Source organism: Lemur catta, chromosome 1 (assembly GCF_020740605.2).
Source record: "Lemur catta isolate mLemCat1 chromosome 1, mLemCat1.pri, whole genome shotgun sequence".
Lineage (NCBI taxonomy): Eukaryota > Metazoa > Chordata > Mammalia > Primates > Lemuridae > Lemur > Lemur catta.
This window is the reverse complement of record NC_059128.1, coordinates 222169952-222195129: the sequence shown is the minus strand read 5'-3', so window position 1 is coordinate 222195129 and position 25178 is coordinate 222169952. Positions and strand designations below refer to the sequence as shown.

The window sequence follows — 25178 nt, the reverse complement described above, 5'->3', positions numbered from 1 at the left end:
ATGGCAGGATTTAGGCCCCCCTCCTCTCCCCACCACCCAAGAATGTGAAATACCAGCAAACAAAAGTCTCATCCAAATTAGGAAGCGAGCAGCCCTGTCTGCCCGGGAGTGTGTGCTGTAGGGGCTGTCTGGGGTTTGGGCCTCCCCCACAGGCCCCTGCAAACCCACAGTGCTACCAAGACTCAAGCCACTGTTGACCCCACCTCAGAGCTCCATGCCCTCCTGTCCCTGCACACCCTTCTCAAACCTGAGGTGCTGCTGCCAACCAGCTCTTCCCTCACTGGCTCCGACCTCGGCACCCCCCATCTCCAAGCCTGCGAACGGAGCCCTCTCTGTGCGGAGTTGCCGGGCATTGGCTCAGGCCAGGTGTACCTTGGGGAGCCACACAGGTGGGGGTGCATGAGAGGGCTCTGGCAGACAGACGCCAAGACATGGGCATGTGCCCTGGGACCAGAATCCTAGCCGTCACCCCCAGCAACATGGCATGTCCCCAAGGCCCCTGAGCAGGAGACCTGTCCTGCGAGTGAGGGGGGGACCGGGGCCCGGCATTCCAACCAAGGCTATGGGCTATAAGCAGCAATCAAGACCAAGGTTCTGGGAGCTGACAGTGGGCCTAGAACAGGGTCCCCTTCTTCCCCGACCCCCACCCTCATTTACCTTCTTGGGAGAGGATGATGAACTTGGTGGTCTTGAGGGTCTTTCCATTCAGCGTCCAGGTGATGGTGGCCGGGGGGTCAGAGGACACCTGGCACTGGAGTAGCAGCTTCTCACCCTCTGCCACACGAACATCTTGTAACTTCGCCTTGAAGGTTGGGGCTGTCCCTTGGCTCTCGGATCTTTTTTCATTATCTGTGGCCCCCACTTGCCCTCTCTTGCAATTCACATCATTCTTAACCTCCTTGAGTTCTTCTTTCCCAGCCGATTTCAGGGTCCCTGCAGGCTTGGCATTGCCCACAGGTTTCAAGGTCTCTGCAGGTTTGGTGTTGCCCACAGGTTTCAGGGTCTCTGCAGGCTTGGCATTGCCCATGGGTTTCAGGGTCTCTGCAGGTTTGGTGTTGCCCACAGGTTTCAGGGTCTCTGCAGGCTTGGCATTGCCCATGGGTTTCAGGGTCTCTGCAGGCTTGGTGTTGCCCACGGGTCTCAAGGTCTCCGCAGGCTTGGTGTTGCCCACGGGTTTCAGGATCTCGGCAGGCTTGGCATTGCCCATGGGTTTCAGGGTCTCTGCAGGCTTGGTGTTGCCCCCGGGTTTCAGGGTCTCTGCAGGCTTGGTGTTGCCCACGGGTTTCAGAGTCTCGGCAGGCTTGGTGTTGCCCATGGGTTTCAGGGTCTCAGCAGGCTTGGCATTGCCCATGGGTTTCAAGGACCCTGACGGCTGTGCATTGATCACAGGCTTGGAACTTTCCACTGCCTTGGCATTCAAGGCCTCAGTGCTGCTGCTACCATTTTCTGCTGGTAATTTCTTCTTGCTGCCTAGCACTGAGCGAAAATCCGGGGTAGCAGGTTTTGGAGGTGGCACTTTCTCAGGCACTGGGGTCTTGGGAGTCCCTTTCTTGGCCAGGACAGAGCGGAAGTCAACCTGCTGGGGGCTATGTACCTTCCTCTCTTCCTCAGTCACAGTCTTTGGCTTTACTTGCCGCTGCAGGTTGGCACGGAAATCCATCTGCTCAGCTGGGATCTCCTTCAAGTCTTCTTCTGACACGGTCTTGGTACTCACCTTCTTCCCCAGGAGGTCGCGGAAGTCCAGCTGCTCTACCTCCTGCTGGCGGATGGCCTCCTCGGTGTGCTGCCTGGTCTCCACGCGCCTCTTCAACACCCCCCGCACGTCCTCACCGTCTTCCTCCTCTGGCCAACCCTGCCCTCTTGCCAGCCAGCTGGGCCTCAGGGTCCCATAGTGGTCCCCACTGCCACCATCAGCACCAGCTTCTCCACCACAGAGGCCCTCACAGCTGGCAGGCTCCCTCCCCCTGCAAGCAGTGAAGGGAAAAGGGAAAGTAGCAGGAGGAAAGGGGCTGGGTAAGAAAGAACGTCAAGGGAGAGCAAATCCCCCGAGGGCGGAGGGCAGAGAGGAGGGGCGAGGGAGGGGGCTGGCCAGGCTGTGTTTATAGAAGGGAACATTGGGGAGAGGCGCTCACTCGCCTAGTTGGTTTATTACATCGGTAATGACTTCAGTAGCCTTATAAGGGTGTGTGCAAAAAAAAGAAAAATCACCCCCTCCTTTCCCTCCCTCATTCCCCTTCCAATCTCTCCCTTTTGGCTTCGGCAGCCTCTGCTGGAGGATACAAACACTCTGGGGCTGCTGGGCTGGGGCTGTGTGTGGGGGGTGCCTGTCGGGGCAGCTCCTGGGGGCACTCACCGTGGGGGGGCTCTGGCAGGGCTGCTCTGTAGCATCAGTGACACCTGGCAGCTGCATTCGCCAACTCGGTTCCTGAGGAATGCCAAAGATCAGCGAAGATCAAGAGGCTGTCTGGGCAAAGGGCCTGCTCGACGTGGACTTGGCCACAGGCTGCTGGCCACCAGGGAAGATGGAAGTCACCTGCTTAGCTGTGACGTCCACCCAGAGTTAGGTTTAGGGCAGGGCCCTCTCACCCTGTGGCCACCCTTTATTTTCCCAGCTCTTGTTTAAAAAGAAGAAAAAGGAATCTGGATAAAAGCTAAGACAGGCATCTAAAAAGTAGGAATACTCTTCTGTAGTGTATTATATAACACAATCAGTCAATCAATCATTCAATCAATAAGAGGAGAAGAATGAAGGCTAACCCTGCCGGGGTCTGCAGTCGGGCCTGGGTAGCCTGCCCAGTGACCTTGACTCTGACCCCCTGCTCCCTTAACACAGAGGTGGGCACTTCCCCTCGACTGCAGCACCCCCAGCCTCTACTCCCTGGCGATGCCCCTGGATCAGAATTTTGTGTGTTGAAAACCTAACAAGTATTTCCCTACGTGGGTGGCCCTTCCTCATCTTCCTTCAGGTGGGGAGGGCTCTGGGTCTTCATGTCCACAGGACTGGCCTCCCAGCGGTGGCGCAAGCAAGCCGGCGAGGCCCCTCTGCTCGGGAGAGACTGGAAAGTTTTCAGCCCACCCGCCCGCTAGCCACGCAAGGCTGCCATCTGCTGGCGTTGCTGAGCTCTGACCAGCCGAGAAGGTTCTGCTCAGGCCAGGGGAGGACTGGGACAGGCCTGAGAGCCAGAGGGGACTCTCGGTGGCCATAAGGACTGTGCTTTATGCAGCACCCTTCAGCCTTCACATGTCCACGCCTGTTGTTGTCCTTGTTCCCCACAAACGCCAGGGAGGGTGGAGCACAGCCATGCCCCATGTCAAGATAAGGAACGCAGGCTCAGGGACTGGACCCTCGGGGTCTCAACATCCCGCTCCCACTCATTGCCCCGTTTGCAGCCGTGTCACTAGCACTCAGCCCCAGTGGTGGCAGATGTGGCCAGCTCTGCAACAGGTTCCTCACATGATCCATCTCCTTTTATCTCAGGATAGCTCTATGAAGTCGGAGTCAGCATTGTTTTTAAAAGGTAAGAAAAACGAGTTAATAAGATTAAGTAAATTGCCTGAACTCACAGAGCTAACAGTGGGGAAAGAGGTTGGGACCTGGGTCTACCTGAATCTAAGACCTGTGACCTCTGCACCCTGCCCCACAGTGCTCATCAGAACAAACCTGCTCTGGGATCCATGTGTGTTTGTGTGTGTCTACGTGCATGTGTATATATCAACCATACATTTGGATACACACATATATGGTGTCTCTCTGGCAGACATCTACCTGTACCTGGAGGTCCGTGTTTGAGAATACATGTGTGTGCATGAGTCATCCCCACATGGACAGATATCTGGGCATGTGTTCGTGTATGTTCTGCTGATGTGTGTGGGTGTCCACCTCACTCTGCCTGGCCTCCCTCCCAACGGGCCCATGGAGTGGCATGTGATTCTCAGGGTGCCTGGTGGGTGCTGCTCACCCCTGGGCACCGGGACCCATCTGAAGCAAGGAGAGGAGAATTTTGCTACCCTCCAACCCTCCTCTCACCTGCTGGGTCTCCCTCTTTCGTCCCTCTCCCCAGTGCCCTCACACTGTCACCGGCTGTGCCACTGCAGGCACCTTCCTGGCTGCCTTAGCTCTTTTCCGCCTCTGTCTTCCTCGGCCAGCCAACCCACAGCCACCCTCTCCTGCTGCCCTTCTCAGTGCTCAGGCTCTCGGGGCGCACAGAGTCAAGGTGCAGGGAGCCTCACGTCTGGAGAATGTCAGGGCCCAGGGTGCCCCTTTGCTCAAAACAGCAATGAGAACCTGCATCAGCGTCAGGCCCTCAGAGGTCCTCAGAGCACTCTGAGCTCTCAGCACTCAGAAAGGCTTGTGGAGTTTGGGTCAACTTGTAGAATAACCACTCAAAGGCTTGCTGGGTCAAGGCCCAGACCCTGGCACCCTGCTTCTGCCAGGCTGCTGGCCAGTGTTAGGCCATTCCTTTCCCCCTTTTCTTTCAAGCCTAACGTTCTGGTGCCCAGGTTTGGCGTGGAGCAGGAAGACAAGATGCCCAAGGACTGCGTTTGCCCAACAGCCCTTTTCAACACCTCCTGAGCTGAGCTTCCTCCTGTCACAAGTGGAACACAGCCCAGATGCAAACAGCAGGAGCAGACACTGCCCAGATGGCCACGCTTTACCCCAGCCCGACCCTGCAGAGGCTCCAGATGGTGAGGCCCCACCCCTGGGCTGGAGTGAGGCATCTCTCCACATGGGGGAAGCAGTAAGGGCTTCTGTCGTCCTCCATGACCTGTCCTCAAGGCGGGGGACACAGACTCAGATCAGCCTCTCACGGCCTCCTGCTCAATCCACCTGCAGGGCTCACCCTGTGGCACCTGGGCCGTCTCCCAGGGGTCCGAGGAAGGTGGAGAACTTGGGATCCCATGGCTGCACCACTAAGTGGATCATCCCTTGGGGGGGTGATCTAGGGGTAACTATTTCCACAGCCATAAACTTAAATCTCTGCTGGGCCTTTAAGGCAAATCATGGGTTCATGTGCAGCCTACAGAGTTCAGAGGGGCCTCCTGCCTGGGACCCACGTGCCAGATAATCTAACCAGCTGGAACAGTGTTTTGGGACCATCTTCGACATTTGCACGCACCCAGTTACAAAATCATGTCTGGCTGAGAAGGAGGCCCCATCCCAGGTGCTACCACGGAGGAAGAACATGGGCCATCACCTAGATATTGCATCTTTCCCAAACCAACAGAGCCTGTTGCTCCTGCTTCGCAAGCCTGAATAAGAAGCCCACACTTCGCTTACAAAGCCTTGGATCCTGTCCCACTTGGAATCATCTGTCTCTGGGATGGATTTTATATGCAAAATTAGTTTAAAGGACTAATTTCCTGGCAAGTATCAATTTTTCAACCATTTCAGCTATAATTGGGAGCTGACTTTTTGACATTTGCCCTTTTGGTGCAGGAGACAAGAGCTAGGGAAAGGAAGGGAGAGAGAAACTAGCCACCTACACTTGCCTCACAACCTTAGCAGGGACAGACAGGACTTGCCCCCCACCACCCAGCACACCTGACCCCCTGGCTTCCCTGTGGCCACCCAGTCACCCCCCTAAAAAGGCACCCTGCCCCGAGTCTAGGGTCTGACTCCCATCAGGATGAGAAAAGGGGCAGAAGTGAGGCCCCTGGCAGCCTGGAGGACCCTCCACTGACTTCCTCCTTCTCCACTGGGGACAAAGCCAAGGCCAGGACAACGGCGTCCCAAAGGAATAGAGAGGCTGGACTTTTGGGAGGGAACAGAGGCAAGAGCGCATGGGTGGGGACTCTGGCGTGGTTGATTTCCCAGGTCCTCCAACTTCCCGTGCACGTGAGAGAAGCTTCTCATGCTGGGCCGTAAGGAATGGAAGAGCTCTGCTCCTCGCCTTTGGGTGGCCATGAGCAAGTCCATGACCCTGAGACCTCAGTTTCCCCTGTTATTAAATGAGGATGAGGCTGGATAACTTCTGACGTCCCTCCCAGCTGGGACAGTCTAAGTTTTATGACTGTCCCCAGCTGGCCCCAGACAATCTGCCTGCTGGCCTCCCACTGTAGCCCTCCTCTCTGTCCTGGCAAACTTCCTATAGCCCTTTGCTTTGCTCTGCCCCTCCCCGACCCTTTCCTCTCAGCCTATTCTACAGCAAAGCCTGTTCTCACTCGCCGAGACTCAGCCTTGCTTTCCTCCTCAAAACCCCACAGAAAGCTCATCTCCTCTAGGACGTCTGGCTTGAGTAACGTGAGCATTGTCTCACAGTAGTACTCCCTCTAAACCGACAAGCTCGTTGGAAAGTATTTTTATGCATCATCAGTTTGCATTCTTTGTACTGGCCTAGGGAACAAGAGTGTCCCTTCTCCCCATTTTGGAGGCAGATTTGCCTTCCTGGTAACAACTAGCTCAGGCATCAGGCAAAGGCAGGTGCCGTGTTCTGAACATACTGCTGATGGTAGTGGGTGACCAGCAGCCTGCGCCATCCCATCAGCTGACCTCAGGCATGTCATTGAGCTCAGGTGAGACTCGTTGAGCCTTGTCCAGCTCAGCAGAACTTCCTAACAGACCCAACGACTCCTAAGAAATAATAAATGGCTTTTTAAAAACTGGCTATATTAAAAATGCCACTAAGTCTTGGGGTGGTTTGTTACACAGAATAAGCTAAGTGACACATGTATAAAGCACATACCTAGAAAGGACCCAAGGGGATGGGGTGTATACTGGGTTTGCAATTATTGTAGGCACAACGCTCAGTCACAGCAGTAGCCTTGGCATTTGGCTAAAGAGCCGGTTTGTAGCTCAGAGCTGTAAACATGATGGGCTCAATAGTGGGAAGTGACCAAGTCCCGGAGAAAAAGCCCCTTGCAGAGTGGCCAGGCACCCAAGCCAGGGCAGGTCTATCCATCCTCAGCATGTGGCACAAATTCCTACTTATAGGTCAGGTGTAGACAAGAGCTTTTCTTCAATGTTTACGCCAACCCCAGGACCAAGGGCAGGCATTCTATCTCCATCAATCCAGGGATGGCATAGAATTTTAAGAGTTGGAGCACTTTAAAGGACATTTCTGAATCACATTCATTTACAAAATAGCTACCAAATGCTAACTATGGGCCAGACACTGTTCCAGGCCCGGGAGCATAGCAGTGTGCTTCGTGGAGCTGACCTTCCCGTGTAACCTAGCAAGACCTTGAAAAGCTGAGAAAAGAGGAATGGAGAAAGTTAACCTCCCTGTGGTGGTCTTAAAAGGTCTGAAAATTATCTGACACTCCTCCCTCCAAAGGTGGAAAGTAATTCCCCTCCCCTTGAGCACGGGCTGTATGGAGTGACTCACTTCTCACAAATAGGAAGTTGGAAGTGATGACAGGTGACTTCCAAGGGTAAGTCATAAGAGACACTGCAGGCTCCAACTTGTGCTGTCCAACCAGCTGTGGGGAACCAGCTGCCATGTCATGAGGACACTCAAGCAGCCCCGTGGAGGCGCCCCCAAGGCGAGGAGCTGAGGCCTCCTGCCAACAGGCATGTGAGCCACCCTGAAGCGGCTCCTCCAGTGTCAGCCAAGCCTTCCGAGACTGCAGCCCCTGCTGACTCCTTGACCGCAACTTCAAAATCATCCAGCTAAGCTGCTTCCAAATTCCCGGCCCACAGAAACTGTGAGATAATAAATGTTTGTTGTTTCAAGCTGCTAACTCTTGAGGTAATTTGTTACAGAACAATAGATAACAAATACATTTCCTCTATCCTCCTGCTTTTCCCACTTTAATCCATTCTCCCCTCCTTCATATTTTCCACACACCACACATTGGGGGAGCAAAATCCAGGATACAATAAGACTGAAGATTTGGGGAAACTGAGCTCAGAAGGGAAGGTTTCAAGGCACATCTGCTACTGAAGAGGAAGAAACCAGCTGTCAGCAGCAGCACGGGGCCTGCACCTGCTGTACTCTAAGTCCAAGCCCCGCACCAGTCTGTGCGCCCTCTGGCTTCCCAGACCCAGGTTAGGGGCGCTAGGAACTTGGGGCTGAGGGAGTAAGGGAGGCTGGCGGGCCATGCAGACTCACTTGAGCAGGATCTCATACTGGCCAGCGTGCCAGGGCTGCACATTCCTTAGAACCAGGGTGAACACGTCCTCATTCTGCAGCACCTCGAAGTGGCCAGTGTCTCTGGAGAGGGCTTTGCCATCTCGGAGCCAGTGCACAGTAGGAAAGGGGTCACCAGCTATGGCGCAGGAGATGAGGACACTCTGGCCCAGGGAGGCTGTCACGGAGCGAGGCTTGCTGATGAACCAGGGCTGGGTGCCATCATGAGGCTCTGGAAGGTGGCAAAGGACAAAGCTAGAGCGGGAGGCCCTTCAGCAGGTAGCATCCACTCCACTCCCCATGGTGTGAAGGGTGGGAAGCCAGCGGGTCACCCAAGTAACAGCTTGTCCAGAAATCACTGTGACTGGATATATACATGCAGCACATCCTTCTCGTTGCAAATCTGTCTTGGTCACATTCTCAGAAGACAATATTAATAGGAATTTGTATATGCAAAGCAAGGGGAGATGGTGCACAAGGCAGAGGGCACTGGGCTGGGTGCTGATGATCTGCATCAGGTGCATGTGATTAAGAGTTGTCACTCGCTTTACGTGTGCTTAACTTGCCTCTCCTCTTAAATACAAGTTCTCTGATGACAAGGACCCTGACAAGCCCACAACTCACCTCAAAAGCTGTCACTGCCAAACTGTTAAGTGTATCGTTTAGCACTCACGCAGCTTGTCACCAGTAACCCAGACAAGACAGGGACTTCAGAAAGCTGGGAAGGGCAGCCCCACCTGGCCAGAGCTTGTGATATAGAATAGGGAGCTCACCTGTGGGCTGGGATGGGGCCCAGGGAGCAGAGGGTCCACAGTGGGAGCAAAGCAGGCTCACATGGTTTCCTCACCTCCATGGCACTTTTGGAGAGGCCAGGGCAGGGCTCCCTCCCCACCGCTCCTCGTGGGTCAGCCTCACCTTGCACCGTGAGCACGGCCTGGGTACGGACCTCTCCGGCGCTGTTCCAGGCCTCGCAGGTGTACGTGCCTGTGTCCTCCGGGAACACCTCCTGGATACAAAGGCTGTGCAGAGTGCCTCTCTGTTCAAAGTGGAAGTCCTCTGACTCCTGGATCTCATTCCCGTTGTGAAGCCAGATGACCTCAGGGGGCGGATTCCCTACACGGGGAAGAGGGCAGGGGGATTGTTCAGGGAGGTCCTTCCCTGGCCATGTGGCGGCTCTGCACTTATTACCGTAATAGTGTATAAATGCTCCACCGAACTCTCTACACTTCAGTTTTCCCGTAAAGTAGGGATCCTAACAGCATCTACCTTGTAGGTTTGTTGGGAGGACTAAATGAGTTAATCCAACCCCCTTAGCAGCCCATCAAGACAGCAGATTAGAAGAGCCTCTGGCACAAAGAAAACACTCAATACTGTTCATCAGAATTATTTAACAACAGATTTGGAGGAACTAGAAAGAATTCAGATGCAAACATATGATTTAAGAGATGAAGAAGAAAACCCAGGAAGAATGGTTTTCAAAATTAGAATTCAAACTGCTTGATAACGCAAAGGGGTAACCAGATTACTGGGCTGTAACTGAACGTGTTTTCTGTTCTGCGCTGCTCCACGCGGTGCATCCGCATGCCGGCAATGGTAGCTTCATGGTAGCTCCCGTGCAAATTTTCACCAGAAAGAGAACTCTGTTAGCGTTTCATTTTGCTACCACACAAATGTCACCCCAGGGTAAAGATGGGCACCAGCTTGCACAGGATTTCCAAATACGGCCCTTAGTGGACCACATTTTTAGGTTTTACTAGTCTATTTTTCTGGGCAATTTGTGTGGATTTGCTGGGGCATAAAACAACGACCATCTGTAAGAGCTTCCTCTCATGGAAGAGCTGAGCCATTAGGCTCTGCTTCCAGGGAGCAAGACCCCCGGCCTGGGCTGCTGAGGCAGGTTGTGTGGCACCAGGCCCTGGGAGGCTCAAGAGAGAGCAGACGGACATCTGTCTGCCATGGGTTAGATGTCACACACCTGGAGAACAGGTGCAGACTCAGCGCACAGCATGGTGAGTGTGGACAGGCCGTCTGCCTGGGACTGTCAGGGGATGGCCTCCAGCCTGTAGGAACAGACAGTCTATCCAGGCATCCCTAAAAAGGGGAGCCCCCAGGTTCTCGCACAGCTCGTCTTTATTGCTTCTGCAATGTTAGGCAGGGACCAAGTCTAGGGGCGGAGAAGCTGGGTACTGGGGTGGGCGGGGAGAAGGGACTGCAGGAAAACACCACTAACACCCACAAAGAGCAGGAACTTGAGGTTTTGACACATACACACCTGTGGAGCTGCAACTTTGCTATAACACCTGTTAATCATGCATAGCAATCATCTGGTATCATCCCACACCTCCTGTATGCCCGCCCCGGACCAGGCCAATAAAAGGAAACCACCTGGGAGTCCTCAACGTCTTTCCCCACTCGTGGAGACCGACCCGTTCCTCGCTGAAATGTACTCTCACTTTGTACGCTCCCTTCTTTTCTGCAATGAAAGCTGTTTGTGTGGCATTGCTTCTTGTCTGTGGTCACTCTGTCACATTGTCCTGCTTGTGAATTTTTCAAGCAAGGAGCCAAAGAACCAGGACAACAGTCTGCCAATAGGCCGGACCTGACATGCAACTCAAGAGGAACTAAAAAACTAGGAAAGTGACCTCTAGGCCGTCATAGGCTCTGGTCAGTGGCAACAAACACTAATGGCAAAGTACAGCTGCCCCAGCCACGAGTGCGGTGCCAGAGGCTTCCCTGGGCTTCTCTTGCTCACCCCTAGCAACATCTCAGACCATGATGCTAATCACATGCTTTCCTGCCTCTGTTTTAGAAGGACCTCTGCCCCATCTTCTCACCGTAGAATTTGACTAGAGCAATTGAGATGATCTTCTGCAAGTTGGGAAGTTCTCGCATAATTTGGTTTTGTGCCAGTCTTCAGAACCTTCCAGCTATATTGGTGACACTATGTTTTCAAATCAACCCCTCACCACTCTAACTATGGCCATCTTCTTCTCCTGGACCATTGAACTCTGAATCCAGAAAATCTTACCCAGAGAAGGCAGAAAGTAGAGGCCAAGAGTCTCCACTTCTTTGGGTCTATCTCCTGATGGTCCCATCTGATTTTCTGATAGATCCATGATATGAGCAGGCCCTCAGGGAGCAGTGCTCACTGTGACCATGCCCATTTTCACATATGCCCCAGAGAGAGAGACGCAGAGACATACCTGACACCTGGACCGTCATGGTGACCTGGCTTCCATCCATGACTTTGAGATCAGAGAGGCCCTGCAGGAAGACAGGTGTGACGGGCCTGCTGGGAGCCACGGGCAGAAGGTATTCACTCTTCCTGTCACTCTTCTTTTCTGTGTGGTAGACAACAGAATGTGGGGTGAACATTCATTCATTCAACAAACACAGAATAAATATCCACTTGGTACATGACTGTGTTGATGCTAAGGTTCCTACCAGAAGTTGACAGCTAACAGATAAAGAATGTTTGGAGGCCCTGGGGGGTCATCAGAGACAAAATGTGCCCTGTTTCTCTGGTTGGCATGACAATACTCTTGCCTGATAACAGGGAACAAACAATGACTCTATAGAGCCACACCCAAGCTAGGCCCTGGTTCCTCCAGAGAACTTCAAGCAGGGAAGCTAACAATTGGCATCTTATGAGATTTTTTTTCTTAAATTATATTTACTTTTTTGGATAAGTGATACTCACATGGCACAAAATTCAAAAGGTAGCAAAGAGTATGTGTAAAATGTCCCTCCCACCCATCACCCGGCTACCAATTGTCTCTCCCCAGATGCAACCAATTTTCAGTTTCTTCTTCATCTTGCTGGAGATGATCTATCTATATAACATACAGAAGAAAATAGGTATTTTTAAATTTTCCTCACTTTTAAAAAATATACTATACATGATGATTGGCACCTTGCTATTTTTTTTTGTCTCTCATAAAACAGAACTGAAGAGCTTGCCCATCGTTTTCTATGGTTGTGTGGTGCTCCATCGCCATCCTAGGGGATTTCAAACACCCCAAGAAAGCCAAAGACACTACACTCATTAGAATGACTAAAAGCAAAAAGATCATCCCAAGAATTGGTACTGGGAGGCTGTGGAGCAACCTGCAGTTCTCATGTACTGCTGGTGGGAGAGTAAAACGGTACAGAGCCTTTTGGAAACAGTTTGGCAGTTTCTTAAAAAGATAAACATACACTTCCCTTATGATCCAGACATTCTACCCTGGGTATTTACCCAAGAGGAAAGAAAGTATGTGTTCATGCAAAGACTTGTAAACAAACATTCATGGCAGCTTCATTCACAATAGCTCCCAAATGGACATGACCCAAATGTCTATCAACATATGAGTAAATGAGCTATAACATATCCATACAATAGAATACTATTCAGCACCAAAAAAGAATGAGCTCTTGAGAGATACCATAACAAGAATGAATTTCACAATAATTATGTTGAATGAAAGAAATCAGACAAAGAAGGAGTATATATTGGATGATTTCATTTATAAAAAATTCTAGAAAATACAAAGTATAGTGACAGAAAGCAGATCAGTGGTTGTGTGGGGCAGGAGATGGGGGGCTGGATTATAAAGGGGCACCAGTAAACATTTGGGGGTGATGGAGAAGTTCACTTTCTAAAATCACGGTGGTTTCATTCGTGTATACATATGTCAAAACCAATCAAATGAAACACCTTAAATATATGCAGTTTATTGTATATCAATAATACCTCCATAAAAACTGGAAGGAAAAAAATCAGCCTCTCTAAGAGAGGGAAAGAGGGAGAGAGGGAGGGGGAGAGAGTGCATCAGTGAGTCAAGGACGAAAACTAGAGCACCGTTCTGGGTGCAGGGCTGGCCCCTCACTCCCATTCAGTCCCCTGTGCAGACGGATGAACAAAGAGGACTTTCACCACTCTTGGAATCCTTCCCCACCTGGGCTCTGCCCTGCCTGCAGGAGCTGAAGGGGAGGCAGCCGCAGAGTGCCTGGACGGTGGTCTCCTTCCCACACAGCACAGCCCGGGGCAGGATGAGCCCACACCTGCCCAGCTGCTGGTCTCTCCCAGGCCAGGCAGCTCTGACTATTGATAATTCCCTTTTCGCTTTTTTGTTTTCTGGTTTTGGCAGGTGCAGCAGTTGAGATGGGGAGGGCTAGGCTATCTCTAACTTAAACTCTAAGTTTTTGGGGAAAGGGCCTCTAGTATTTTGGGTTCTTATTTGTGGCACAGGGTCACAAATACCAGACCTTCTTTAGGAAGCAGAGCCATGGGGATGTGTTCCCAGGGCGTGTTACATATCTGGGCCAGGCCTAACTCCAAAGCTGCCACTGAATGTTTATCTGTTGTCACTGAAGACAAAGTCAGGCCCACTGCAGAGCTCTCCGAGCTCAGCCTCTGGGAATGTGGGTGGGGAGAGGCCAGGAAGGCCCAGAAGGCTGGAGAAAAACTCCCTCCAAAGCAGGTGTGGTCTGAAGAGCATGGAGCCCGAGTTTGAGAGCAGGTAACCCCACGATCCCCACAGAAGAGGGGATTCTCAGGGCCCCTGCTGCCCTCCGTGCCCCTGACGCAGGCATGGCAGCCTTTGGCGGAGGGCGGGCAGGCAGGTGCCTTGGCAGAAGGCCCTGGGATTGGCCTGGGGGGCCCAGTGTTGGAAATGCTAGGTCTGTCTCGTTCCTCTGACGGGGCTGCAGCCGTCAGGAAAGCTGGCTGCCTCGGGAGAGTTGAGGAATTTCCTGTCTCGCACACACTGACAAGGCTTGAGGCTAGAGGACAAAATGTTTTCGCCCCTCCAGAGTACTCCCCGTTCCCCCTCCCTCTGGTTTGAGCCCGGGTCCCCAGCCTCAGAGAACCCCATAAAGATGTGCTCTAGCTCCTTGGTGCTGCAGGACACCAGCACCACTAGCTCACCCTTCTTCGCGCCAGTGGCAGTCTCCTTTTTGACCCCACCCTCCTCGCTTCTGCCCACAGCCTGTTTCCTGGCCTGGGGCTTCGGTAAAGCCAAGTTACCCTGTGGGTTTCAGGCACTGGGGACTAAAAACCTGTCTGCTCCTTCTCCCGTGTGTGCGAGGGTGGCTTCTCACCGGTTCTCTGCAAGCCTGAGGTCTGCCCACAGCTGTGGAGGGGATGGTGGTGCTGCCCTGGATACCTGGGACCCGGGGCCAGATCCCTGCCTCTCTGAAGCTCAGCTTCTCACCTGCCTCTAGGGGTAGTCAGAGGGTCATCACAGGACTTTGGGGAGTTCTAAAGAGATACTATGTGAGAATACTTTGTGCAGCTATGCAGCACCAATGAGAACATCTGTACGAGGCTGGCCTGAGAACCGACTCAAACCCACCCGCGGGGCTTCATTACTCCTTGGGCTCATCAGCAGCACAAGAACCAAGGGGTACGGAGCCTAAGGCAAGTACCGTTAGGAATACAAATGTGTTACTTAAAAATACCATGGGGTATATCTCAAAGTAAATCGAGAACAAGCTTTCATGCCCCGCCCCGGGAGGAGATGAGTGAGAGAGACTGAACTTGGGGGAACTGGCTCACAGCCAGGCCATCAGCTCCAGTGTCACCCATTGCTTCTGCCCCTGTTCTTTGTCCCCAGGGCCCTATGGCAGGAACAAAGGGAAGGCCGGAGTGATTGGGAGTAAATGTTCAGAAAGAATCTGTTCTCAGGCCTGCAGGAATGGCTCCCAGCAGATGCAGGGTGGGTCACATGGGCTAGGGTGACCGTGAATCCAGACCAGCACACTGCTGAGTCATCCACGCACTCACCTGCCCCCAGTTCTTCACAGGCTGAGAAACCAGCCAGCCCTCCCCACAAACACACGCTGCAGTGGGGTTCAGGAGCCAGTGAGGATCTCAAGTTCTGGGGGAGCAGCTTCCTTTAGGTAGCCCAGGAAAACCAGCCCTAACTAGAATCCTGAAACCCCAGTCCCTGTCCTACCTCCACCGTGCTGATAGAGAGGCCAGGACAGAGAGACCTGACTAAGGAGAAGTAGCTTGTTCAAGGTCCCAGAGCCAGTATAGACAGACAGGGCCAGCGTGTTATGTATGCATCTCTTCAAAGGAAATCAACTTTCTCCAAGGTGCACATGGTGAACTCTCCATGAGGACAAACATACTGTCAGCTGATGCATATCCTAGATCCTTGACAACCAAGAAAAACTAAAACAAAACAGAGATAATCCAGGTTAAAAAAAAAAAAAGAGCTCTGTGTGTGTGTGTGTGTGTGTGTGTGTGTGTGTGTGTGTGTGCGCGTGCGCGTGCGTGTATTTCAATTCAATCCAAAGTCAAACAAATTATTCTGGCTCATCTGTGGCCTACAGACTCTATCATTTTCTGCTCACTCTTGTGTGATCTTAGGTAAAATGAGACAGATGGAAACCGACCTTCCTAACTCATGGCTCTACTGTGTGATCCAGGCAAGCTTCTCAATCTAAGCCTCAGTGTTCTCTCCTATAAATTGATGATGATAATACAATACTGACAAATGTAATGTATACATCATCAGTATAATGCACAGTAACACTGCAGGTTTTAGATGATTTAAAAAATATGTAAGACAGCTAGAATAATATCTGGCACATAAGAAGTATAAAAATCAATGTTTTTTGACTTTCCCAGGCCAACTGACTTCTTTGGCTGGGCAACTCTACCTGACAATAACTATTAATACAATGAGAAAAGTTCTCCAAACCAGGACTTTCACATATAATCATGCAGGAAGGGAATGAACAGCAGCTACTGAGATAAAATTATAGCAATGATTCCTTACAAAATTTAGGATGCTAAAGGATGTTCATGGCTCATTTGGTGTTATCCTCAGCATCCTTGGAAGCGCTGTACAGATGGTGTCCCTGTTTCATAGTGGAGGGAGCAGAGAAGCGGAGAGGGAAGCTCACCTGCCCTAAGATCCTGGGGCTGAAAAGGCCCTGGTCTGGGCACTGTCCCTCATCTGTCCTGAGAACAGACGCAGGACCCCTCAATTCGGCAGGGAACTTTCTGTCGTGGGGCATGTTTGTGTTCGTGCCCAGAGCCACCAGTGAGCCACGGTGTCACTCCTCTGCAGGTGTCCTCTAGCTTTCCTCCAGCACCGTGCTGGCTGGGGGACAGGGTCGGGGGTGAGAGGCCCCCAGTGGCAATGCTGTCTCAGGGAGCCTGAGCTTATTCCTCTGGGGACAGCATGCACTGGCGTGGCACGCAAATAGCAAGGGGCAGTTCTCTGGGACCCAGTGGCAGACTTGCTACCCGGCTTCAAGGGGGCCAGACTAAATATGTCCCAGGCTTTTCCCACAGCTGTGCTTCCTGCTGCTCTGCTGAGACCAAGCCCAGGGAGGGCAGAGTCTCCCTGACTGACCGGCCTGGATTAAAGCTCTAAAGCGAACTTGTCCGTGGCTCTGGGGCATGGCTTGGCCATTGCCTCTCCATTCACGCACTAACTCTGTCATCCAACTGGCTGCCACTGCTCCATTTTGAGAGGATGGAAAAGTGTCAGATCTGTCCTCTAATGGGAAAGACAAGAACTAAGACTAAGAATAAACGGCTTATAAAGCAGTTTACTGACGAGTGAAAATGATGCCATAGAGACTAAAGCTGTTAATGGGATCTAGGGAAGGAAGAAGGAGAAAGAACAGAACAGAGAGAAAAAGAAAAGAGAAAGAGGAGAGAGGGAATGGTGGGTGGGAGGAAGGAAATGAAAGGGCAGGGGAGAGACAGGCAGATACGCACGTCCACACACACACACACACGCCTCTTTATGATCCTACCCACCCACAGAGTTTTTCCTTCCCGGCCATTTTTACTGTTTTTGACTCATTAGAAGTTGTGCTTTCCCCCTCTATTGTTAACAGGGGTTTTTACAATGCAGTTTTTCACTGACACCTGGGTTTAAATACAGCTCACATCAGTGAGACTCAAGAATTTTGCACATAAGTTAAAAAGGGTAAGATACAGACTCACAGAGACCCCTCTGATCCACGGTCGAGGTCCAAGCAACTGTGCCTACGAGTACTGTCCACAGTATTTGTTAATTGTTTATTTATCAAGAGAAACTGTTCCTCAGCCCACATATTCATAGCTCAGGAACACAGGTCAGTGATTAACTTCTATGTAAATCAACCTGAAGAAATTCTTTATATTCTAAAATCAGTTTGCACTCTGAAAAGATACCAGCCTTCCTCATCCCCTTAAAAATCTTTCATGGAATCCTAATTTCTGTAGAAATCTGCGTATGTCTTCTTTCTTGGTTCAGCCACAGCAAACTTATAGAGAGCTGCAAGCCCCAGGGATACGACAAACGCTCCCACAACATGAAACCGCAGATGCCTGGCCGGGAGGACTCGCATCTGAGGCTTCATCAAAGCGCTGGACGCCGCGGTAGTCACTGTCCTGACACGTATGCCGACCTCAGCCCCTCCCCCTGGCTGCTGGAGAAATTAACCACAAGAAGTTGTTTCTGAAGACGGTCCCCTGTCATGAAATTAAACATTAAGCTATTGCCTAGTGAAGCAAAAACATCAAAAAAATGATTTATCAGGGTCCCACAGTAGCAAAGCAGAAAGTACAGGGCTGAAGTCGGTGGACACCTAGTTCTGCTGCTTATTGGCTGGGCTTCTGTGGGCAGCTGGCTTAACCTCTCTGAGCATCATTTTTCTTCATCTGTAAAGTGGAGTTAATTCAAAAGCATCAAGTGGAGTTGTTATGAAAATTAAATAAAACAAGCTAGTTTTGTGGCCAATTAGACTTTTTCTATTAAAAAAAAGATTCCTTCTTAAAAACACTAATTGATAGTGGTTTTAGTTTAAAAACACTAACATGAATTGATACCCAATATGACATTTTGCAAGCTGTTATTTAGAGAAAGAGTTAAACATCCACACAGTGGGAGCAGTTTGCTAACTTTCATACTAGTTTTTCTTATACAATAACCAGTAAAACCCACTGCTCAAAGCAGTGCCATGAGTGAGGCCTTTAGCTCTTCTTGGACTTGACATTAGCAACCCAGGAGCAACCTCCGTCCCAGGCCCTGGCCATGATCTCAGTGACTCCCTCTACACTATAATAATTCTCCTTGTTCTTCCTTTCACAGCCCTTCCTTTTCTTTCTCTAAGTTTAGCAGGAAAAAAAACTCAATTCTGAATTTCTCCTTAAAAGTGTTTTTTTCCTACCTGCCAACTTTTGCTGGTCAACTTGCTGCTTTCTGAAGCCGCATGTTTATGGATCCAAATTTACACTTAACATACATTTGACTTTATCTTGGACCTACTGAAGATTTTCCTTAGGCTTTTAACATGAACTATCTTTCTTAGTTATTACAATGCAAAATACCATTCCAACAGCAAATCTGATTCACCCCAAACCCTGTTATACTGTGGAAAGTTAATAAATCACCAAATGAGGGGAGTTCTGGAAGCACAGTCCTCTCCTCTTCCTTTATTTGGAGCTCAAAATCCAGCATGGTCCAGGGATCACAAACCAGTCTTTTCCCTTCCCCAAATTCCAGGATCATTAACGCTAGGGGACTCATCAAAGGAGGGTTACTTTCCCCCAGCTGAAGTGCAACCCAGCCCCTGCCCATTTCCAGGGTGTTTATACAAGCTGTAAATCCCCAGGGAGGTATCTGACTTCCCTTTCAACACAAGTCTGTCTCCTAACCAAACAGAACCTACTTGGAGAGTCAGCAAAATGGCTACTTTTGTTGCATAAAAAAGGATTCTTCCTCCCATAGGCTTTCCTCTTTTGGCCGGCTGTCCTCCCACTGATTTCTCCAGCATCTAAGAAGCAAATGGGAGGAGAAGTGTGCAAGGAAAAGAAGGAAAGGAACAATGACATAAGACAACCCCAAAAAGATCTCTGGCCAGTAATAATAGGGTTGCTAGGCGGGAAGCAGAGATCATTGCAACCACAGCCTTCTTACTGTCTTAGAAGTTATAATCAAACTCTAAACATAAAGGTACGGCATCCAAACCACTCAATGTTCCCTCGCAGCGAGAGCTTGGAAACCACACTCTCCATCATGCTGTCATCACATGGGTCACATTTGGCCACTAGGAACACAATGCTGCGATTCTAGATGGCATTTTTCACCAAGGGTTCCAAGCAAGTAAATGGTGCATATGACCTTCTATAGGTTGTAGAAGTAGACAGTTATAGATCTCTATAATTGTCCAATTAGTAGAATGAGGCTCAAGTTCCATGATAGGGGCACAAATGCACACATATGCACTTGGAAATCTTTCTACAACGTGAAGAACCCACAAGGTACACAAATCTAATTCCGCACTCAACCTATATGGAACTAAAGTATTGGCTATAAAGTGATTTAACATTTAGTCAATTGCTTGCCTTCTTAGTTTAAAACTTGTGGACAGATGTTTTGGATGGACTAAGGCTCTTAACATATATTAAAAAAAACAAGTTAAAACCAATATTTATTCTCCTTCAATAAAGTTCTCTTTAGTCAGCATAAGTATTATAAAGTTGTCAGTGTTTATAACTCATGGATGGCAGGCTCATACCTTATGCCAACTGGACTGATAGTGTAGTGTCCAGAGTCCCTGTGTCTAACTTGGGTAGCAAGGAGGAGGTGGCTCAGAACTGCCCCACACAGTGCCCAGCACTAATCCGAAAGCACACAGTGCCTCTACGGATGCTGCCGTTGCCAAGCAAGTGGCTGGCTGCACTGGCGCCTGTTGCCTTCTTTAGGGGCTCCGCATCGAAACAAACACTCCAATAAATATGCTTGCTAAATTCTATTTTTTACTCTAGAGATCAGCTTTTTTCCTTTTAACTTGCACATTCTACGTCCTTAGGTGTCTCTAATAGACCCAGCAGGTCTTCAGTTAAATGAACAAACCGTTATTCTGAGAAACTGCATCAAAATGGGGGACAATTAGTAGGTTATACATAAATCTAGTCACTTGGGAGTTTTAGCCTTGACAAAGATACTCTGGAAGGACATAAACTAAAAATGCTCTAGCTCAAAGGAGTGCCCCCGACTGCCAGTCCAGATACAGTGAACTATTTACTCTGTTTCAGATCTTCCTGGGTTCTGCAGGAATTGGATTAATCATTCTTTAGGCTCCACACTCAGTCAGGAGGGAAGACTGTCATTGCCAGGTTAACTACTGAGGATTTTTCCCCCTAGCTTGTAAAGAGGACAGAAGGAATATTTGTTGAGGGACTCCTAAAAGGTAATTTGTGGATTTCTGGCACGATCTAATTGAACACCGAGCCCCAGACAAGTGAGGAAGAAGAGAGAATGCCTCCCTGCACTGGGTGGGGGGGTCCAACTACCTCAGATTGCTCTATCACTCGCTGAACACAAGCTCCCATGGCAGGCCCTGTTCTACACACAGTAGGGAGACGTGGTCCCTCCCTGCAGGGAGCTCACAGTCTGCAGGACAAGGCAATTAAGCAATAAGAGTAAAATTAGAGTAAATTTTCACAGAATAAAATACTTTCTCCTTACCCTGAGAGGCCCTGCATGACATACCCTCTCTCTGAACTCACATTCTGTCACTCTGTCACCTGTTCACTTTGCGCCAGCCACAGTGGCTGTCTTGCTGTTCCTAGAACAGGCCAACCTCATTCCCCAACACAGGGCCTTTGCACTTGCTGTGCTGCCTGCCCGGAGCACTCTTTCCCCAGTTCACTGAAGTCTCTGAGGCTTTCTTTGTTACAACAGTTAAAAAGTCCACCCTAATCAATGCCCATACCTGCTTCTTTTCTTTCTTTCTTTTTTTTTTTTTTTAAGATAGGGTCTTACTCTGTCACCCAGGCTGGAGTACAGTGGTGTAATTATGGCTCACTGCATCCTCAAACTCCTGGGCTCAAGTGATCCTCCTGCCTCAACCTCCCAAGTAGCTGGGACTACAGGCATGTGCCACCATATCCAGCTAATTAAAAAAAATTTTTTTTTGTAGAGACAGGGTCTTGCTACATTGCCCAGGCTGGTCTCGAACTCCTGTCCTCCAGCGATTCTCCTTCCTCAGCCTCCCAAAGCGTTGGGATTACAGGTGTGAGCCACCACACCTGGCCCCTGCTTAATTTCGTAATAGCACTTGTCAGCATTTGAAACTGAACCAAGCAACCAGGTGTTGATTCTTGCCCACGTCCCCATCAGAATGGAGTCACCAGGAGGGAGTGACCCTTGTCTGTCCTGTTTCTGCAGTTTCCCCAGAACGATGCCTGGCACAAATAAACGCAGGTGTTCAGTAAGATTGATAAACACGTGCAATAAGGGAAGTAATGGGGTGTTAAGAGAACTCATTCTGGGGTGACTAGGACAGGCCTCTCAGAGAAGGTGACGTCTTGGGCGTTAGCCAAGCTTTTGGGAGGAGAGGGTCACAGAGGAGGGGAGGTGGCCACAGAAATCGAGTCCGAGGCGAAGGACCCGAGAAAAGACGAGGGAAGGGAGATGCGCTGCTGAATGGCGCCATCTCGCGGCCAGAGCCCGAGGAACAGGCGCGCGAGTCTAGGGCGGCAGGTGTCTGGCCCAACACCTCCCTTCCGGGGTTCTCAGGTTCTCTCTAACCCTTGCCAGACAAACAAGGCTGATCCCCTGGTGAAAGCACTCGTCAGGCCCGGCGTTATAAACCGTTTTGTCTTGTTTAAAGGTAGGTTCTGCCGGACGATCCTCATAGTAGCAGCACATCCTCATTGAGCACCTCCCACGTTCATTCACCCACTCAGTCCTCACAGCGCTGCGAGGCGACCAGGTACTCCCATTTCACACAGGAGGAAGGTGACACCCCGGTCGCAGGGCGGCGGAGCAGGACTCACACCCGGGCAGTTGCCCACATCCCCGCTCCCCTGCAGGGCCCGGTGCGCAGTGAGGGCAGTGAGAAGTGAGGCCTGCCTGGGCGGCTGGGGAGGGCCCGAACGGCAGTCAGTGCGGAGGGGACAGGCTCCGCCGCAGTCATGTCCCCACCCCCACGCTGCCCCAGAGGACCCAGAGCCAAAGGAGCTGCCAATAAAGTCAGAAAAACTCCACAGCGGAGGATGGTGCAGGAAGCGGGCTTGCGCCGCCTGAGTGCCGCGGGGCACGGTGCCAGGGGCGTCACCGTGCCAGGCTCGCCCTGCCCCAATCCTGTGCCGAGACAGCCCGAACGCTGCCGGGCCCAGGCGCGGGCTGCGTCTCTCGGCCTCGTTCACCATTTATGGTATCTGAGCCTCCGTCTGGCTCGCAGGCCAGCAAAGCCCCGCGTCGGGAGGGGGTGCTCACTCCTGCAGGCCCAGGCCCGTTCTTACGGCAGATCCAAACCGCCCGGGCAGAGGTCTTGCCTGGGACCCCTCTGTGTCGGCTTCAAAACCCACTTGGATGGCCCCACCCCACAGGCCGGGGAGTGAGGAGGATGGTCCCAAAGAGTTCTCAGTCCTTCATCAGGGATCCCCACCTCTGGGGGACTATTAGCTCAGCTGGGTCACTCTAATCCAATCTAAACACAGGCTGCCGGGGACAGACGCTGGATTAGCTGGGCTCTTGGCTGGGGCGACAGAGGGAGAGTCTCAGAGAATGGAAGGCTGTGATACCGGCCCATTGTGTGCCATTCTCTCTCTCTCTGCCCCTTACCAGACTTTGGGGCAGGCCACACGGACCCCTAAGAAGAGCCCCATCGTGGGAAAGGGAGACCTGTCCCCTGGGCCTAGGAGATGAGGCTCTGAGCATCTTGTTTCCTCTTAAGTATCATTATTACAATTTCTTGACACCTTCCTCTCCCCCAGTGAGCCATGAAGCTAGAACCATGAGGGTAAATGGGGTAAATGTGTAAACCAGAACGCCAGCTGGCAAATTCCCAGGGGCCAGAGCAGGGCTCTGGCCCGAGTGTGGAGGGCTCGCAGGGTAGACCAGTTCACCACGCCATGCCCAGGGAGCGTGCTCGCTCCTGCCAGAGGGCTGTGTGGGGCCAGCATCAGCCGCACCCTCCATCAGTGCCGTCCCTTTGTCCCTGAGGGACGGACACTGCCCAGCTCATGGTGGCCAGCCCCCGACTTTGGGCCAGGGGACAAGCACTCTGAGAAAGGGCAGGAGGTAGGGCTTGAAAGTCACAGGACCTGGGTTCAAAAGGCCAGCTTTGCTGACTAGCCTGGTGTGGTTACACAAGGTACATTAACTTCTCGAGACTTCCAGACCCTTCTGTGTAAAGTAGGGACAGCACCCCCATCCCTGGGCTGTTGAGGTCTCAATGAGGTGAGGGGAGTGTTTTTTCCCTTTTCCTTTTCAGTGAATCCATCTCCTGTGCCTCCCAGAAGGTGGCTCCTCATTGTACAGGGACTCTCCCGAGAGGCCCGAGGCCGGGGGGACAAAGAGAGAGGAGGTGTGGTCTCCTGCTAGTCTTATGGGGAAAGCAGACACATTGCACCCAGTCCCAGCGCCCAGAGGACTCAGTTGCACACAGGAGCTGGGGCCGCAGCCCTGGGTGAGGATGGGAATGAGGCTTACCTGAAAACCCTGCGCCCAAGAAGCACCTCTCTGGGGACTGTCACCATGCCTGCCAATGCCACAGCCCAGACAGATCTGTCTTGAGTCTGTGGCTCCCCAGGACTAAGTGCGTGGCTGATCAATGTATGACTATGATAATCAGATTACTGGACACCAGGCTGGTGATGTGTAAACACAAGCCTGGGGTGGTGGGGAGAAGGAGGGGCAGAGGGAGGGGGGATGACCCATGACCCTCTGGAAGCCTCAATACTCACACTGTTACCCAGTGTCCCCCAGAAGGCAAGGGGTCATTTGTGAGGCCCTAACTGCTAAGGGAATATGTTGCTCCTCCTAAGTCTTCTTGCAGCACGTGAGGTTTTCTTCCTACCAGAGCAGGAGGTCCTGGAGCCAGGGGAGGCCTTGCCTCTTTCCCCCGCATCTTCCAACAGCCCCGGGGGCGGGGGGTTAGGGAGTGGGGAACTGGCCACTCTCATGGTAGACACTTGTCACTGTGAACTCTTGGAGGCCACCTCCTCCACCTGCCAGCCTTCAGGTGCTTTTTAAGGGCCCTCTCCTCTGTCTCTAAGAGGTTTCAGCAGCCTGTCCTCTGTTACAGCAATTGCCTGCCAGCAACGGTGTGGGGCAATGTCACATGCACTTCTGGTCCCTGGATTTCAGCCAGTAATACTATTTCTACTAAAGTGCCCTTCCTCCAAAGCAGAAGTGTCTGCAGGAAAGGTGTTTCTAGCAAGGTGACCAGAGGCTCCTACCATGCACGGTGACCCGGGCACTGCAGGACACCTGCCCCAAGGCATTCTCAGCCAGACAGGTGTAGGTGCCATCATCCTCCGGCAGGGCGTCCTGGACATGGAGCTCCGCCACGCCGGCCTCACAGGTGGAGCGAGCGTACTGGATGGGCTGCCCTGTGGAGGAAGCACAAGGAGGCTCAGGCCAGGAGCGCCCGGCGGTGGGACGGGAGCCCTTCCTCAGCAGGGCTGCTGCTGTCGTGACGCCGGGGCTTGTCATGCTTGCTCAGATCCACTGAGGGCTACCAACGTGTCGGCCCATCCCCAGCCAGCGGGACAGAGGCCCATGGGCTGGGAAAGAGACAGTAATTGTGTGGGGTGGAGGAGCAAGATGGGGCCAGGACAGGGGAGGAGATTCTGGAGGAATTTAGAACACAGTGGGGAAAGGGACACAGTTAGGGGCATTCTGTGTTAAACAGTCTCCAAATCCACATCTTCAAATTCATGGAATTCTGAGCCTGGAAAGCATCTTCCAGGGTCATTTGGCCCACAGGCCAACTTCGGGCAGAACAGACCTTGCCCAGACTGAACACGAGGCTCCCAGCTCCTTTCAGATGTCTCCAGAAACAATGATTCCAGTTCCCATTGTAGGTATTTATCAAAAGCAATTCTGCATCCACAACCTAATGTTGCCGTTAGGGGAATTTCCCCTGTGCAATTAGGTGTATTTTAGAGTTCACAGAAAAGATAAACATGAGAAACTACAAATGACTTTGGCCCCTTCTCCTCAGAGTCCCTTCTATGAGAAACCCTTTATTCAGGTCACATGAAGTCCTACATGGAGACAGGAGGGCACGCAATGAGCTTCAGTGGTTGCCCTAATGCTGTATGCTCCTGGGATTTTATCACTCTAGGATGTGACCTTTCATTTCCAGGGGGCAGAAAAT

The 25178-nt window shown here is 51.5% G+C and overlaps 1 protein-coding gene across 4 annotated transcripts in view; it reads right to left on the bottom strand.

Moving 5' to 3' along the window:
• The window catches only part of MYLK (myosin light chain kinase), a 258430-nt gene that overhangs the window by 79649 nt on the left and 153603 nt on the right, over nt 1-25178 (bottom strand). For all 4 annotated transcript variants that reach the window (XM_045540120.1, XM_045540116.1, XM_045540118.1 and 1 more), the window contains 6 exons: nt 24256-24408; nt 11273-11410; nt 8985-9182; nt 8052-8301; nt 2354-2425; nt 658-1964 (listed from right to left, as the gene is read on the bottom strand). In XM_045540120.1, the coding sequence (XP_045396076.1) occupies nt 658-1964; nt 2354-2425; nt 8052-8301; nt 8985-9182; nt 11273-11410; nt 24256-24408 (2118 nt within the window). The remainder of the gene's footprint in view (nt 1-657; nt 1965-2353; nt 2426-8051; nt 8302-8984; nt 9183-11272; nt 11411-24255; nt 24409-25178) is intronic.